Raw genomic sequence first — 15,964 nt, forward strand, 5'->3', positions numbered from 1 at the left:
TTTATTTATTTGAGAGAGAGAGGGAGAGAGCACAAACAGGGGGAGTAGCAGGCAGAGGGAGAGGGTGAAGCAGACTCCCCACTGAGCAGGGCGCACGATGGGGGACTTGATCCCAGGACCCTGGGATCATGACCTGAGCCAAAGGCAGATGCTTCGCTAGTCACCCAGGAGCTCCACAGCTTACTGTTTCAGTAAATATATTTCAATGAAGAAGAGATTTGATTTGAAGCAAAGCATGAAGCATATTAGAGTGCAGAAGATACGCCAGAGCTTGGCATACAGCTTGGAGCTTGTATGTGAATTAAGTTGAGTTTGGAAGACACTGCTAAACAGAGAATCAGGAGTTGGGATCCCTGGATTTGAACCCTGGTTCTACTACTAGAGGTAGACAGCTGAATGTCATCAAGCCTCTGTATCTGTTTCTTCACATACAAAGTTGAAATGGTGTTTTCCTTGTCTACTTGGCAGGTTGTGGTAAGACACAGGTAGAATGGACATTGAAAGTATTTTCTGAAGTTTTTTTCACAAAGTGATCTGCAAGTGAAACGACAAAGTAAAAAATCAGAAATAGGGCAGCCCGGGTGGCCCAGTGGTTTAGCGCCGCCTTCGGCCCAGGGAGTGATCCTGGAGACCCGGGATCCAGTCCCATGTCGGGCTCCCTGCATGGAGCCTGCTTCTCCCTCTGCCTGTATCTCTGCCTCTCTCTCTGTGTGTCTCTCATGAATAAATAAATAAAATCTTTTAAAAAAATCAGAAATATTACTAGCCAGTTATTTCAAGAGAGCATCCAAATCCATGAATGAGAACTTTCAAAGGCAAACCATTTGGGTTTTTTTTTTTCTTTATGGCAAAAACTGAGTAGGTTCCAAATTTAGGTTGACGGTTTTCCTGTTACTGCTTAACGAGAAAGCTAAAACATATGCTTGCTTCCCTCCAGATTGTAGAAAAGCCTTTGCCTTTTGCTGAGCGCTGCCACAGAACTGTGTGGAAGTACCCCGTGGGACGTCGCTATTATTTGACTGGTTATAGAGTACTGTTGGCTGTAACGCAGTTTTCTTGCAGTAGGAGAAAGCACCTTCCCTGGCCAGCCAGAGCGCAAAACTGGTGGGAGGGAAGCACAGCGAACCTGGGAGAGAGACCCCTTTTTGTGTGTGAGGGAAGCTTTATCGAGGGAAACCCCGTACGTCTAATAATCACCTGGGAAAGCTGAAGAGCCAAGTCAGACCAGGGATGTGTTCGCGACCGCAGGGCAGAGCCACCATGAAATCCTGGTAATTCTCGGTGTCAAAGGTTTTCCTCCTCTCTAATGCCCAGAGAGTTACCACTGAATCTTCCTGGAAGAGAAACTTAGGGTGTGGTTCTTTGGGTCTGACTCCTAATGTAGCCTCTCTGCTCCACTTCCAGTTTGAATTATGCTTTAATGCCTGTGAGGCCGGGGCCTGGAGGCAGCTGGGTGGGGCAGGGTCTGTCCTTCCTCTTTTTCTTCTTGAGAGCAGGAAGCCTGCTTCCCGGGTCCAGGTCTGTGGTTAGGGTAAGCTTTGCAGGACCTGGAACAGCCGCCCCAGCTCTCTGTACAACTGAGCCACCCCTGACCAAGGGTATAGGAGTGAAGACCCAGAATGCTTAGTCGGGTCAGCTTTAAATGAAAAGTGAAACCTCGTTTTCTAGGACATGAATATATGGCCTTCAAAACATAGAGCAGTAGGCTTCATCTGTAGAAGGCTTATATTCTACTGTATGTTTATTTTTTATTATTTTTATATCTTTTAAAGATTTTATTTATTCATGAGAGACAGAGAGACAGAGGCAGAGACACAGGCAGAGGGAGAAGCAGGCTCCACGCAGGGAGCCCGATGTGGGACTCGATCCCAGGTCTCCAGGATCAGGCCTTGGGCTAAAGGCGAAGCTAAACCTCTGAGCCACCTGGGCTGCCCTCTACTGTATGTTTAAATAAGTGATTCGTTTGGACATGTGCTTTTTCCATATTCATTTGACCAACTACATTAGGAAGCCAAAGGAAGATTTTTTTTTCTTTTTCAGAGTTACTTGGAGCAGGCACTTGGGAAATTATTGTACAGAGAGATTAACAGATGCTAATTAAACAGGTTAAACATTGAAATTTGAGGACTGTTTTTGCAATCTGTATTGAAAGGATAGTTGGCACCAAAAGCAAGACTTGGAAATCATTTTCAGTACCTAAGGGTTGCCTCCTTAGATGGGGCTTTATTCACTTGTCTGGAAATTGATCAGATTCTGAATGTCAGATGCAAAGAGGTAGTCAGTTTCCTTTCATTTGGGTCCCTGGAATCATGGTAGATAGAGGACAAGGGGATCTAATTTTACTATCAGAAAACCTCTGAGTTTCCCAAATAAGAATTGTTTCTCCTGTTTCAACTCATTTTGCACTAGTATTCACAGACATGATAGGGGACGATCAGTTAGATTTGACCTTACAGGCCTACAAATTCAAATTTAAGACTTGAAGTATATCTTCATTAGGATCTTTCCCTGCCCCCAAGTTTATTGAGGTAAAATATCAAAAGAAAATTGTATGTATTTAAAGTGTACACTGTGATAATTTTTTGTGATAATTTAATGTATGTATACATTGTGAAATGACTACCACAGTCAAGTTGATGAACACATTGATCACATTGCAGACTTTTTTTATTTTCGATGAGAATGCTTAAGATCTATCATCTTCAGTAAATTTCAAGTGCACAGTACAGAATTAGTAATTACAGTCACCATGTCGTGCATTAGATCTCTGGAACTTATAAGTGAAGTTTTTGCCTTTTGACCCATTTCTCCCTATTTCTCTCATCTCCCAGCCCCAGCAAGCACCACTCTACTTTTTTTCTTTTTAGATTTCATGTATAAATGATACCATACAGTATTTTTTTTGTCAGAAGAGTATAATGAAAACCCAGGTACTTATCACCCATCTTCAGCTTCAACAATTATCATCAAGTCTTTGTCCTCCTTTCTGGCCCTACCCCAATGGGAGTTTTTTTTTTAATAAAAGTATAATTGACACACATTATATGAGTTTCAGGTACACAACATAGTGTCTGACATTTATATAAGTTATGAAATGCTCATCATAAGTGTAGATAACATCTGTTATTAAACAAAGTTATTACGGTGGCATTAACTGTATTCCCTGTGCTGTAGTTTTCATGCACATGACTTATTTTATAACTCAAAGTATCTCTTAATCCCCTTCACCTGTTTCACCCATCCCCCCACCTTTCTCCTCTTTGTTCTCTGTATTTATGAATCTGTTTCCATTTTGTTTTGTTTTTTAGGTTGCACATATGAGTGACATCCTATGGTATTTGTTTCTGTCTGACTTGTTTCAATTAGCAGAATACACTCTAGATACATCCATGTTGGGGCAAGTGGCAAGATTTCACTCTTTTTTAAATAACTGAGTAATACTCCTCTGTGTGTGTGTGTGTGTGTGTGTGTGTGTGTGAGAGAGAGAGAGAGAGAGAGAGAGAGAGAGAGAGATATCAATCGACCGATCTTTATCCATGATACCATGTAGTTTTTGTCTTTCTTTGTCTGACTTATTTCACTCATAATGCCCTCCGGATTCATCCATGTTGTTGCAAATGGCAGGATGTCCTTTCTCATGGCTGAATAATATTTCAGCATATGTATATACCACATTTTCTTTATCCATTCATCTGTGGACACTTAAGTTGTTTCTATATCTTGGCTATTGTGAATAACATTGCTATAAATATGGGAGTGCAGGTATCTCTTTGAGATACTGATTTTGTCTTCTTTGGATATATACCCAGAAGAAGGATTGCTGGATCATATGGTAGTTCCATTTTTAATTTCACGAGGAGCTTCCATATTGGTTTTTTTCCATATTGGTTTTTCCATATTTTTTTTTCCATATTGGTTTTAGACCATTTGGTCTTTTAGATTTGTTGAACGCTGGTGTTTATTGGTTAGAGAGGTTCCGTTTTTCTAAGTAATCTTAGAGCGAGTCTCTGAGATGCTTTTCAGATATAGAGCTCTGGGATATATAATTGTGAGCCATGTATAAAAACTGTTATCATTTATAGCAGCATTATCTACAATAGCCCAATTATGGAAGCAGGCCAAGTGTCCATTGACTGATGAATGGATAAAAAAGATGGAGTATATATACACAATGGAATATTACTCAGCCATCAAAAAGAATGAAATCTTGCTATTTGTAATGATATGGATGGAGCTAGAGATTATGATGCTAAGTAAAATAAGTCAATCAGAGAAAGACAAATATCACATGCTTTCATTCATATGTGGAATTTAAGAAACAAAACAATTGAGCTAAGGGGGAAAAAAGACGCAAACCAAGACACGGACTCTTAACTATAGAGAGCACACTGATGGTCACTAGAGGGGTGGGTGGTGGGAGGATGGGGGGGGTAATAGGGGATGTGGAGGAAGGAGGGTACTGGTCATGATGAGCACAGGGTGACAAGGAAGTGTTGAATCACTATATTGTACACCTGAAGCTAATATTACATCATAGGTTAACCAACTGGATTTGAAATAAAAACTTAAAAAAAAACTGTTCTCAAAGGATTGTGTGGAGACAGTGTACTGGAGACTGTCTCAAGTACTATGTACACTGTATGACTCCAATTCTATTGTGATACCAAGTTTCAGCGTATCTTCTATTTAAGTTTTCTTTATGTTGTTTTTTAAAATAAAATTTTTAAGTAATTTTAATCTGATTTGGCAAAACACTGTTATTAGAAATCCTTAATCTATCGCCACCTTGGTTTGGTATAGTATATTTTTTAAAGATTTTATTTATTTATGATAGAGAGAGAGAGAGAGAGAGAGAGAGGCAGAGACACAGGCAGAGGGAGAAGCAGGCTCCATGCCGGGAGCCTGACGTGGGACTCAATCCCGGGGCTCCAGGATCACGCCCTGGGCCAAAGGCAGGCGCTAAGCCACTGAGCCACCCAGGGATCCCCCTGGAATAGTATGTTAAGACATAGCTCTGGTTCAATCTGAGTATCTCAGCGTTTATTCAGCAGCTCATGATTGGACACCTGCTACGTGCCAGGTACTGCTCTAGGTGCTGGAGTGATAGCAGTGAACAAGTAAAGGGAAAGCTCTGCCCTCAGATAGGCAGAGAGGTAAAGTAGATGGTCTATCTATCACATGATGATAAGTTCAGTGAAGAAAAAAAGGTTAGGAAGGTAGGTGGTGGGATCCTATTCCATGTTCAGTGTTTTGCATATTAGTATCTTTGTGTAGTTCTGAGGGGAGGAAAGGCTGGATGTGGTAGAGAAAGCAGGGTTGTCATAGTCTCAGACCCAGGTTTGAATTCTAGCTCAGAAGGCAGACAGGTTACTTAGTATGAGTCGAATGCAGAGTCTCCTCATCTGTCAAATGGTGACAAAGATTAAGCCTTTTTCTATTTATTTATTTGTGCATGCTCTACTGACTGAGCCAGCCAGGCACCCCAGGTCAAGCCTATTTCATAGGGTGGTTATGAGTATTACATGAGAAAATATTTAGAGAGAAAGCACTTGGCACAGTGTCTGGCATATAAAAAGGGCTTGGTAAATGCTCAGTCTTGTTACTCTTATTAATAAATCATGTCCTGGCTTTCTCACACACTGACCCTGCCTCTTGTAACCTTAGCCTCAGGCTAGGGCCCTATTATTAGTGGCCAGGTTAGGGATGTGCCAAGCCTGACAGGGGTCCACTGATTTTGCCACCTAGAACCTCACCCATTTACACCCTGCCCAGTGGATCAAGTACCTTCAAGACCCATACTTGCCCTAGCTATGCCTGTACCAGGCACATGAATGGCGATACTTTCTCTGCTTCAGTTACCCAGTGAATAGAGCCAATTCTATAAAAATCAGCTGACAGGCTTCCAACTATACCACTTTTTGTTTTACTTTACAGTTTTGGAAGGCACATGGAAAAGCAGAGTACAGTGCTAACTCTCCAGAACTCTTGGCTTTAACAGAGAGATCCGTGTGTGTATCTATATATGTTTGGTGTCTGCATGTCTAGTTATGGAGTATTTTTCTCTTGTGTAAGTGTCCCAGTGCTTACTACTGTCAACAGTTCCTTCTTTGGTGAAATAAGGTATCTTTAGCACATGGAGAGGAATTTATGTCTTATGAGTTTGACCATATTAACTTTGTTTTTTTTCTCTTATGAAGGAAAAGACCAAAATTGTTGAGCCCTTGGACTATGAGAATGTTATCACCCAAAGGAAAACCCAGATTTACAGCGACCCCCTCAGAGACCTCCTTATGTTTCCAATGGAAGATATATCTGTGAGTTCATAAGCACTTCTTTAAAGGAAAACACTCACACTTTCCAGGCTAGTTTTTACGACAAGAATGTTCCCTGTCTTCTAGATCTCAGTGATAAGTCGTCAGCGCAGAACAGTGCAGTCGACCGTACCAGAGGATGCTGAGAAAAGGGCCCAAAGTCTGTTTGTCAAAGAGGTAAGACCCTCAGAGGCCTCAGAGGAACATTTTACATTTAAAAAAAGTTCTTCCTTTGGGCCAAAGGGGAAATAAAATTACCATAACTTAGCAGACCTACATAATAAGTCTAGATGACGTGGTGGAGAGGAGACAGCTTAACTACTGTGACAAATAGCATGGGTTCCTAGTTTTTCTCTTTTGGATTTGAATACTGTCTGAACATGGAGTCAGAGTGTTCCAAAGTGTGTATGAATTGGGATTTTTTGCTGCCAGTTGGTTTAGGGAGACCATGTTATTCCTCAAAGGAAGATCCCAGTACCAACATTTTCCGAGTGATTTTTAACAGTCTGTCAGCTTACTTGACCAGACTTTAAGAAACTGGATATATGTATACTTGTTTGGTGTTTCAAATGAAAGATTCTTGTTTTCTTTCAGTGTATTAAAACCTATAGCACAGATTGGCATGTGGTAAACTACAAGTATGAAGACTTCTCTGGGGACTTTCGAATGTTGCCATGGTAAGTGGAGAATTCAAGGGAAACCTTCAAGAGGAGAGTTACTCAACATTACATTTTACCTTTTGCTAACTACTTACGAAGCTTCTCAGTTATAGTTTATAATAAAGCAAAGCCTGAAGTAACCAGCATGTTTGGTAAATGTATTTTGGACAATTGAATATGTTTTTACTTCGCTCATTGAAATTCTTTCCAACATGTATGAGTTTGCTTTTTGGTTTTGATACATCTGTATTGATCATAAAATCATCTTCTCATAGTTCTAGATAATGTAGTGAGCACTTTCTAGTGGTGTCAATGAAAATGCTAGAAGCGGGGGATGCCTAGGTGGGTCAGGCGGTTAAGCGTCTGACTTTGGCTCAGGTCGTGATCTCATGGTGCTGGGATCAAGCCCTGTGTCCCCGGCTCCCAGCTTGACAGGGAGTCTGCTTGTCCCTCTACCCCTCCCCCACTCATGCACGCATGTGTGTGTGCTCTCTCTTTCTCTCTAATAAATAAACAAAATCTTCTTTAAAAAAGAAAACACTAGAAGGTACATGGTTCAGTTCGATGACCCCAGACATCCCTTGACTCACTGCCATGAGTACACTGGCCCAGGAACCAATTCAAATCTTATCTGTTGAGGTTCAAATCTTATTTCTGCCACTTACCATCTGGATGACCTTGGGCCAGTCACTCAATCTCTTTGAGCCTTCCTGTTCTCCCTTTCCTCATCTATAGTACTACTCATGGGCTATCATCTAGGAAATGTTTTTGAATAATAAGACATTGTGTAGCTTCTTGTAGTGTTCAAAAATACCTTCCTAGAGGAGAAAACAGTCCTAAAGACGTCCTTTAAAATTGAATCCCAAGATGGATGACCAAGCCAAGTTCATACAGCAAATGGATGGGAGAGCCAGAATTACACAGTGTTGCTTTCTCTTTTGGGGAAAGATACGTTCCTGCCACCACCGAGAGTCCTGGCATACATTCTTTGGCAGTTCTGCCCTCCCTGCTGGAGTATCTGGGCTCAGTTGTAGCTTTGCCACTGGCCTCACATGTGGGAGTCCTTATATAAAAGGTAATATAGGTTTACTCAGGGGAAAATCTGACTTCAGAAAGGAAAGAAGAATTTATCCTCCTCATGTCTTGGCATTTTCTTGGTTGTAAAAGAGAGAATTCTACTCATCTTGCTTGCATTTATGTATGTATGTCTGTTCTCCTCAATATCTGAGATAATTCTCTTGCATTTTCAGCAAATCTCTGCGACCAGAAAAGATTCCCAGTCATGTCTTTGAGATTGACGAGGACTGTGAGAAAGACGAGGTAAAAGTGGGGGCCAGTGCATGGGCATCCTCAAGGTCGCGTCTGCTGACAGATTTCCTTGAGAAAAGATGAGGGACAGAATTGTTTTTGAATGATCCGTGGCCAGCTTTCAAGCTAATGAATGTTTTGAAAAAATTTTTAAGGATTGTTGCATTTCCAAATGGAGTTTAGGAAAAATCAAGCGAAATGGGCTATGATTTATATATAAATATGTTTTCCCACCTGTGGGGCATACTTGTGGAGTTGGTTTTCTTGGTGCTGGGCATGTGGCATGGTGATTCATCTGGACCCTCCTGCCTATTAGATCCCTCTTGGGACAGATGGCCCGGGTATCTGTGACATTTTGAGAGGCAGTCTGTTTACTTAATGCAGAAGACTTGCCCAGAAGACTGCCCATAGAATTCAGTAAATATTGAGTACCTACTGTGTGCATGGCACAGAGCCTCTCTTTCCCTAGTTAATAATTTCAGGTTTCCTCAAGCATCCTTGTGGGGGCAAGGGGACCTTATGCTTTAATTAGATAATGGGGCAGGGCCTAGTTCATGAACCCCAAAAGTTTGATTAGATGGCTGGCTGTTTCACTGATGGTTTTTGCCCTATTTCAGGATTCCTCTTCGCTATGTTCTCAGAAGGGTGGTGTGATAAAACAAGGCTGGTTGCATAAGGCAAATGTAAATAGCACCATCACGGTTACCATGAAGGTAAGAGGGAGTTATTATTTCATCCTGTTAAGGATATTGTCATGAGGAGCCTGTCTGGAAAAAATATTTCTTTTAAAAAAATGTTTACAGGGGTACCTAGGTGGCTCAGCTGGTTAAGCATCTGCCTTTGGCTCAGGTCATGATCTGATCAAGTCCCATGTCAGTCTCCCTGCTCAGCAGGGAGTCTGCTTCTCCTTCTCCCTCTGCACCCCACCCCCACTCATGCCCTCTCTCTCCCATAAATAAATAAATAAATAAATAAATAAATAAATAAATAATCTTAAAAAAATTTACAGTGAGTCCTAGCCAAAAAAAAAAAAAAACTTATTGACAGGATTTTCACAGATGTATAGGATTTAAAAAATCTGCAAGCTCAGGATAAATTGAGAAGTGTAACTTTTTAAAGAAACATAATTTTTCTGGCAGGAAGTTTAAAAAGGGGGCTGTCATTCAACTATACTTCAATTAAAAATTTAAAAAAAATTAAAAAAGGCTGTCAGTTGAATGAGGAGAATGGCATTGAAACAAAAGGGCATTACAGGTTCTAATGGGGAAATGAATGTAATGAATAGAAGGAGAGGGTGATCCATTTATTTAACAAATATTAATTAGGTGCCTATTACATGCTGGTCACTGGGGCAATCTGTGGATGTCGAAGATGAGGTCCCTGGCTTCCAGTGGTTTCATCTCCAGACTGGATAAGAGACATACCAAATTTACTACTATACAAAGCAGTACCTTAGTGCTGTCAGAGAATTACAGAATTTGTAGTTTGGCCAACATAGTGGGTTTGTAGGAGATAAAGGTAGAAACAGAGAGAGGGAGAAAATTGCGCAGTGTCTCATATACCTTGGGCATGAAGTTGACTTTTGTTCCAGAGACTGCGAAGAGCCATTAAAATTCAAAGGTGAAACTAAAAAGCTACTTGAAGATTCCGAGCAGAAAAGCAAAATATTCTCTTACCAAATATAACTGTTCTTTCAGATACTCAATATAAGATCATGTGGCTTTCCAAGGATGATTCACACTTCCATTAAGTATTGAAGGTCATTCTATCTTTCAGATAGCCTGCAAGCAGAAACCATGGGTGTCTACCAAGAGAACACTCCAGTTTTATCTTAATTTAATATTTTGCCTGCTGCTTTCTATTTAGTGACTATGTCCGGTTCTCACTTTCATTTTCAAATCCTGAAAATAATGAATCCAAGTTGGAGGATGCTTCTTGCATGTCTCCTGTACCTAACCATAGGCCTTAGCACACGGCCACACGGCCATGAATCGATTTGTTAAAGACTTAATATGTGCCAGACACCATACTGAGTGTTTTTTATTTGGTATCTCCTTTAGTCCTTGTGGCAGCCCTATGATAGAGGGGTCCATTTTTATTCTTCATTTACAGACGTGGAAGGTGAGGCACAAAGAAACTTAATGGTTAACCCAAGGTCACTCAGCCCCAAAGTCAGAAATGGGATTTGAACGTAGGCAGGCTGATGCCCGAGCCAGTACTCTTCACCAGCACGCCATTAGTGCTGACTAGCCGAGTGAGGGAGACTCGAGTCTTTATTATCAAGTTTCCTATCAGAATTGTCAGGTTCAGAAACGCATGTGCGGAGACTGTAATTCTGTGTGGATTGCCAGAAAGTGGTACTATGGCTTTTGAGTCCACTCCCAGCATATTCAAAATATTGAAGTATTTTATCCATACTGATGCTGTGGCCCAACATTAACATAATGTATGGAGATCTAGATGCCTACCACAAGACATTGGGGAATTAAGGTCTTTACAAAACAATTCATCACGGGATTCTTTTCCATAGTGAATTACTCTAATGCCTGTAAAGTAGAATTTGCCTTACAAATACAACTTTTTCGGAGCCCATATACATTATAAATCAAAATGCAGTTGCCTGTAAAAGGTACATGCTTTTGGGATGCCCGGGTGGCTCAGCGGTTGAGCAGTTGAGCGTCTGCTTCAGCTCAGGGCGTGATACTGGGGACCTGGGATCGAGTCCCACGTCGGGCTCCTGGCATGGAGCCTGCTTCTCCCTCTGCCTGTGTCTCTGCCTCTCTCTCTCTGGGAGTCTCTCATGAATAAGTAAATAAAATCTTTTTTAAAAGTACATGCTTTTAATTTGCCTCCATAATTTGTGAAACACAGACTGGTTGATGCAGTGGGCAGAATAATGGCCCCTCAAAGATGGCTGCGTCCTCACCCCCAGAAACTGTAAATGATTCCTCGCATAATAGCAAAGGGGAGTTAAGATTGCTAATCAGCACGCTGGGAGAGTAGCCTGGATTATCCAGCTGGGCTCAGTGTCGTCACAGGGTCCTTGTAAATGGAAGAAAGGGCAGAGGAGGAGAGTCTGGGAAGGAGGAGGGAGGGTTGGAGCAGGGCCAGGGAGAGATGCTTCAGTTGCCGGCTTTGAGGAAGGCAGCAGAAGGAGCCACTGGCCCGGAAATGCAGGCAGCCTCTGGAAGCGGGAAAAGACAAGGAAATGGCTTCTCTTCTAGAGATTCTAGAAAGGAACACAGCTCTGCTACACCCTCTATTTTAGCCCAGGGGAACCACGTCGGACTTCTGATCTGGAGAAACCGTGAGATGGTACATTTTGTTTTAAGCCAGTAAGTTTATGGTAATTTGTTCCAATGACAGTAGAAAACGAATTCAGTCAAGTAGTCAAAGATTAACTGTTTAGCTTAGGCCTTGTCTGTCCCCAAGGTTGCAAACTTCATCACTCAACAGGGGCCCAGGCAGGAGCTATAGATTCGTGGAGTGGTTGGTGGGGTCTGAGGCAACTTGGTGACCACATGGCCTGGCTGAAGGGGACAGCTGCTGCCTGGCTCCACCTAATTGTCGCTCTGCTGCTGCTGAGCTAGGCTCTTTGCGTTGCCTCTTTTCATCCCCAGCTGTTCATGTTTTGGTTTCTTTTCTTTTTTCTTTTCTTTCTTTCTTTCTTTCTTTCTTTCTTTCTTTCTTTCTTTCTTTCTTTCTTTCTTTCTTTCTTTCGATATAATTCAAATAGCATGAAAACGCTTCCTTGTAGAACTTATACTGAACAGTAGGCAAAGAAAGGGAAAGGAAGAATAAATAAAAGTGATCATATATGATATGCAACTCTTGAAAAAAAAAACAAAACAAAACACCAAATAGGGAATAATGTGACATCGGCCATAATGAGATTTGGGAATTGTGCCTGGTCCTGGATTTCATTTATCCTCTAGCTATCCTCCATTAGGGATTAAGGCTCTCCCGTTTGCATTTCTGGGAGAGGAAGCTGCATTCTACACTCTTCCGATTTTACTTCCTATGATAGAGCAGTAGTATTATATTTCAGGACTAATCACAGCTAGAATGGGCATGAGAGGAAGAAGGTTCAGCCAGACTCATTTCAAGATGTCTGAGGGGTTTTGCCAAGATATATACATTTTTGTCCTGTAGGAATTGTTTTACCTTATTATTTAGTTCAGCATGGTGGAAGTTGGTTGAAAGCTGCAGTGTTCACTGTGCCATTTCTGTGTAAACAGAGGGCGTGTGACCATATGGAGAAGGGGCATGGCAGGGGGGCGTGTTGGGTGTGGGTAACAGTAATGGCCCAGCCTGGAACTTGGATCAAGGGCCTTAGTGGGTGCAGGCCTATGAACTATGGCGCACTGGGGGACTCAGGCTTGCACCCTTAGGTGGCAGATCATACATATTCTTCCTGCTGCAGGCCTGGAACTGATGCAGCCATAGGAGAGAGTCTAAATCTAAAGGTGAGGTGAGCAGCTGACCCAGCTCTTGGAGAGCTGGCAAAGGGCTGATGGTTCATGAAACCATTCTGAGAGGAAAATCGCTTATGTGTTTCTTTCTTTTTGTTTTTTTTTAAGATTTTATTTATTTATTTATTCATGAGAGACACAGAGAGAGAGGCAGAGACACAGGCAGAGGGAGAAGCAGGCTCCAGGGAGCCTGATGCAGGACTTGATCCCAGGACCCCAGGATCACACCCTGAGCCAAAGGCTGACACTCAACCATTGAGCCACCCAGGTGCCCCATGTTTGTTTCTATCATGTTAGCCTTTGAGGTGAAGAGTATTAATGAGCCTCATAACCGAACAGGAAGAGGAGTCGGGCATGCTATTATCTGAGTCATTTTCCTGATAGCGTTGGCAGTCTCACCATTGGTCCCTCTGGAGTCTCCTGCCTGCTAGGATGCCCAGCCAGTGCTGGTTAGGAGCTTTGGCAGCTTTAGCAATAAGCACCACAGGCCTAGAGCTTGCAGAATTGAGAGCAAAACCTTTTCTGTCAGAAAATTCAAGCTTTGATAGCCCCTCAAGCTCACAGTAGACTCACCAGGAAGCTACAACAGAAGGATCTCGGTATTAATCATGACTCATTAGCAAATAACAGCCTATGGGAGCCGTGTGCCTTCCCTTCTATTTTATCTGTGTCTCCTTGGTGTGCTCTGGCTTGACATTGGCCTGCAGGTCCCACTGGGGTTGACAGGGATCAAAGTAGGGTAGCTAGGTACCTCTTAGAGTGGGGTGTAAATTTCAGGGTCTTTATTCACTTATGGACCTCTGGATTGAAAAAATTACGTAGGATAAGTCCTTTGGAAAATTTGAAATGTTGGATAGCAACTGAACTGTCTTTTTTTAAAGATGTTATTTATTTATTTGAGAGAGAGTGAGCTAGAGAGAAGGGGAAGGGGCAGGGGAGAGGGAGAAACAGCAGGGAGACCAGCAAGAGGCTCGATCCCCTGGACCATGACCTGAGCTGAAGGCAGATGCCCAACTGACTGAGCCACCCAGGGGTCCCTTAACTGTCGTTATAAACAAGGCTGGGTCCTTCTCCTGGATTCTTTGTCAGAAATAAGGGCGTCTAATGGCAAGGAAGGGAGAAATGGAGTCATGGGAGAAAGGTGAGAAGAAAAAAAGCAAAGGACAGAGGGTTAGAAAACACTGAGCCAAGTCCAACAGAAAAAAGGGAATCAGAAGACTCCTACATTATAAGGTCTTTTGAGAAAGCAACCACATGATCTGTAATGCGACATAAATAATGTAGCCACAGTAATTCATATATAGGCTGCTTTAGAAAGCTAATCCTCCCTAGCTAGCTGCCAGACAGTTTTGCAAGAACATTCAAGTTGATAGTGATGGGCTGTATGGAAAAGGGGCTGGTGAAGGAGCTAAGATGATTTCTTCGTGTGGGAAGACTACCAGATCCCGTATTTATGGAATAAAAATTTGCATTTTCCCTCATATACACCTCTCCACCAGCTCCGGTCAGTTGTTAAGAGATAGTCTGTATCATTTTCTGCCATTGTCATGATTTTCCCAAAAATGCTGGCTGAGCCTCTCCATTGTTGGCTGGGAAATATGTCGTGAGGAACCCAGGCTACAGGAAAGCTGATAATGATGTGCATTTCTGCCCACGCCACAGTTCTCGGTGCCCAATCACTTCCTTTCACCAAGGGGGATGTTGGTGTCATGCAGCTCTTGCAAAAGCTCTGTCAGTTGTCTGTGAGCAGTGACTCTCTTACTTGGAGCTTATAATTTGCTTTGTTCTTGGTGTTCATGTTAAAACAAGACAAGCCTTGTCATAGGTGATTAATTTCCTCAATTTGTATATTCTAGTTAATGAGAACACACCCCATCACCACTCTGCAATTCCCGGAAAAGTTTTGGAGAACAGTTTAAAATCTCCCTAGAGAATAAATGATCCCTTAGACAGAAATGCCAATCTTGACAGAGGCCTGTTCATTTACATTCTCTCTCATATAGCTGCTGGAAACATCTGCTTTTTTTCCACTCCTTTCCATATCCATGTAGGAATTGAATGTGGACTAGATAGCTAGGATGTAGGATTGGACTCTCCCCTGGCGTTTAGAGCTATTTTTCCTAAGGGATATAATGATCTATGGAATAAGGAGGAGTCTGATCTTGAGGGTGGGTTTTCCATGAAAAAAAAAAAAAGTCTGTTGCAGATTCTTGGCCAAGCCCTGGGACACCCACCTTTATGCCTGCCTCTTCTTGGCTCAATTTGGTCGCATTCCTCTCGTTTCCTCCTCCCCCTTCCCAGCAATTAAATGTTGAAGTGTCTTGGTATGTTATCGGGGTTGTAAGTTCAACTGCTTGATGTATGACTCACTTCTGCTGCCCCCTCCCCTTTTTGTTTGCACAAAAGAGAGCCATTTATTATATATCCAGAGTCAAAAAGTCCTCACTTACTCTGTTATGGGAGAGTTTTTTTTCCCTTCTGTGTTGGGAGAACAACAAATCAAGGAATTTCACCTAGGAAAGCACATATGATATTAAGATAATTGCTGGGGAGTCCAAGGCCACTATGTTTACTGGAATAAAAGCAAGAGAAAAATTTTAAACATTTTTTATAGGTTAGTGCATTGTGTTCTCAAGTCTGCCAGACTGTCTCTCCCAGCTAACAAACAAGAGTATAGTGATTTTATGGGTAAGGGATTTCTCACTAATTTGTTTTTTGTTTTTGTTTTTTTATTGTTTATTGTTGTTGTTTTTTAAGTAGCCCCCATGCTCAGCATGGAGCCCGACGTGGGGCTTGAACTCACAACCCTGAGATCAAGACCTGAGCTGAGATCAAGAGTTGGACACTAAAAAAAAAAAAAAAAAGAGTTGGACACTTAACTGACTGAGCCACCCAGGCGCCCCTAATTTGTTTTTTATGTTTAGTTTTTCCTCATTCATTGGTGGCTGCTTAAAACTATTTATTAGGGGGACACCTGAGTGGCTCAGTGGTTGAGCATCTGCCTTTGACTCGGGGCGTGATCCCGGAGTCCCAGGATTGAGTCCCACATCTGGCTTACTGCATGGAGCCTGCTTCTCCCTCTGCCTCTCTCTCTGTCTCTCATGAATAAATAAATAAAATCTTAAAATCTTAAGAACCATTTATTAGGGGCTGTTTATGTTCCAGACACTATGAGGAATCAATGAATTCATCACCAAATATGTATTAAGTATCT

The 15,964-nt window shown here is 42.0% G+C and overlaps 1 protein-coding gene across 3 annotated transcripts in view; it reads left to right on the top strand.

Moving 5' to 3' along the window:
- DOCK11 (dedicator of cytokinesis 11) overlaps nt 1-15,964 on the top strand; it is a 187,896-nt gene that overhangs the window by 41,439 nt on the left and 130,493 nt on the right. For all 3 annotated transcript variants that reach the window (XM_055338257.1, XM_055338255.1, XM_055338256.1), the window contains exons 2-6: nt 6,198-6,314; nt 6,399-6,488; nt 6,906-6,988; nt 8,221-8,290; nt 8,896-8,991. In XM_055338257.1, the coding sequence (XP_055194232.1) occupies nt 6,198-6,314; nt 6,399-6,488; nt 6,906-6,988; nt 8,221-8,290; nt 8,896-8,991 (456 nt within the window). The remainder of the gene's footprint in view (nt 1-6,197; nt 6,315-6,398; nt 6,489-6,905; nt 6,989-8,220; nt 8,291-8,895; nt 8,992-15,964) is intronic.

The sequence above is a fragment of the Nyctereutes procyonoides genome, unplaced genomic scaffold (genome assembly GCF_905146905.1).
Source record: "Nyctereutes procyonoides isolate TBG_1078 unplaced genomic scaffold, NYPRO_anot_genome, whole genome shotgun sequence".
NCBI classification, from domain to species: Eukaryota; Metazoa; Chordata; class Mammalia; order Carnivora; family Canidae; genus Nyctereutes; species Nyctereutes procyonoides.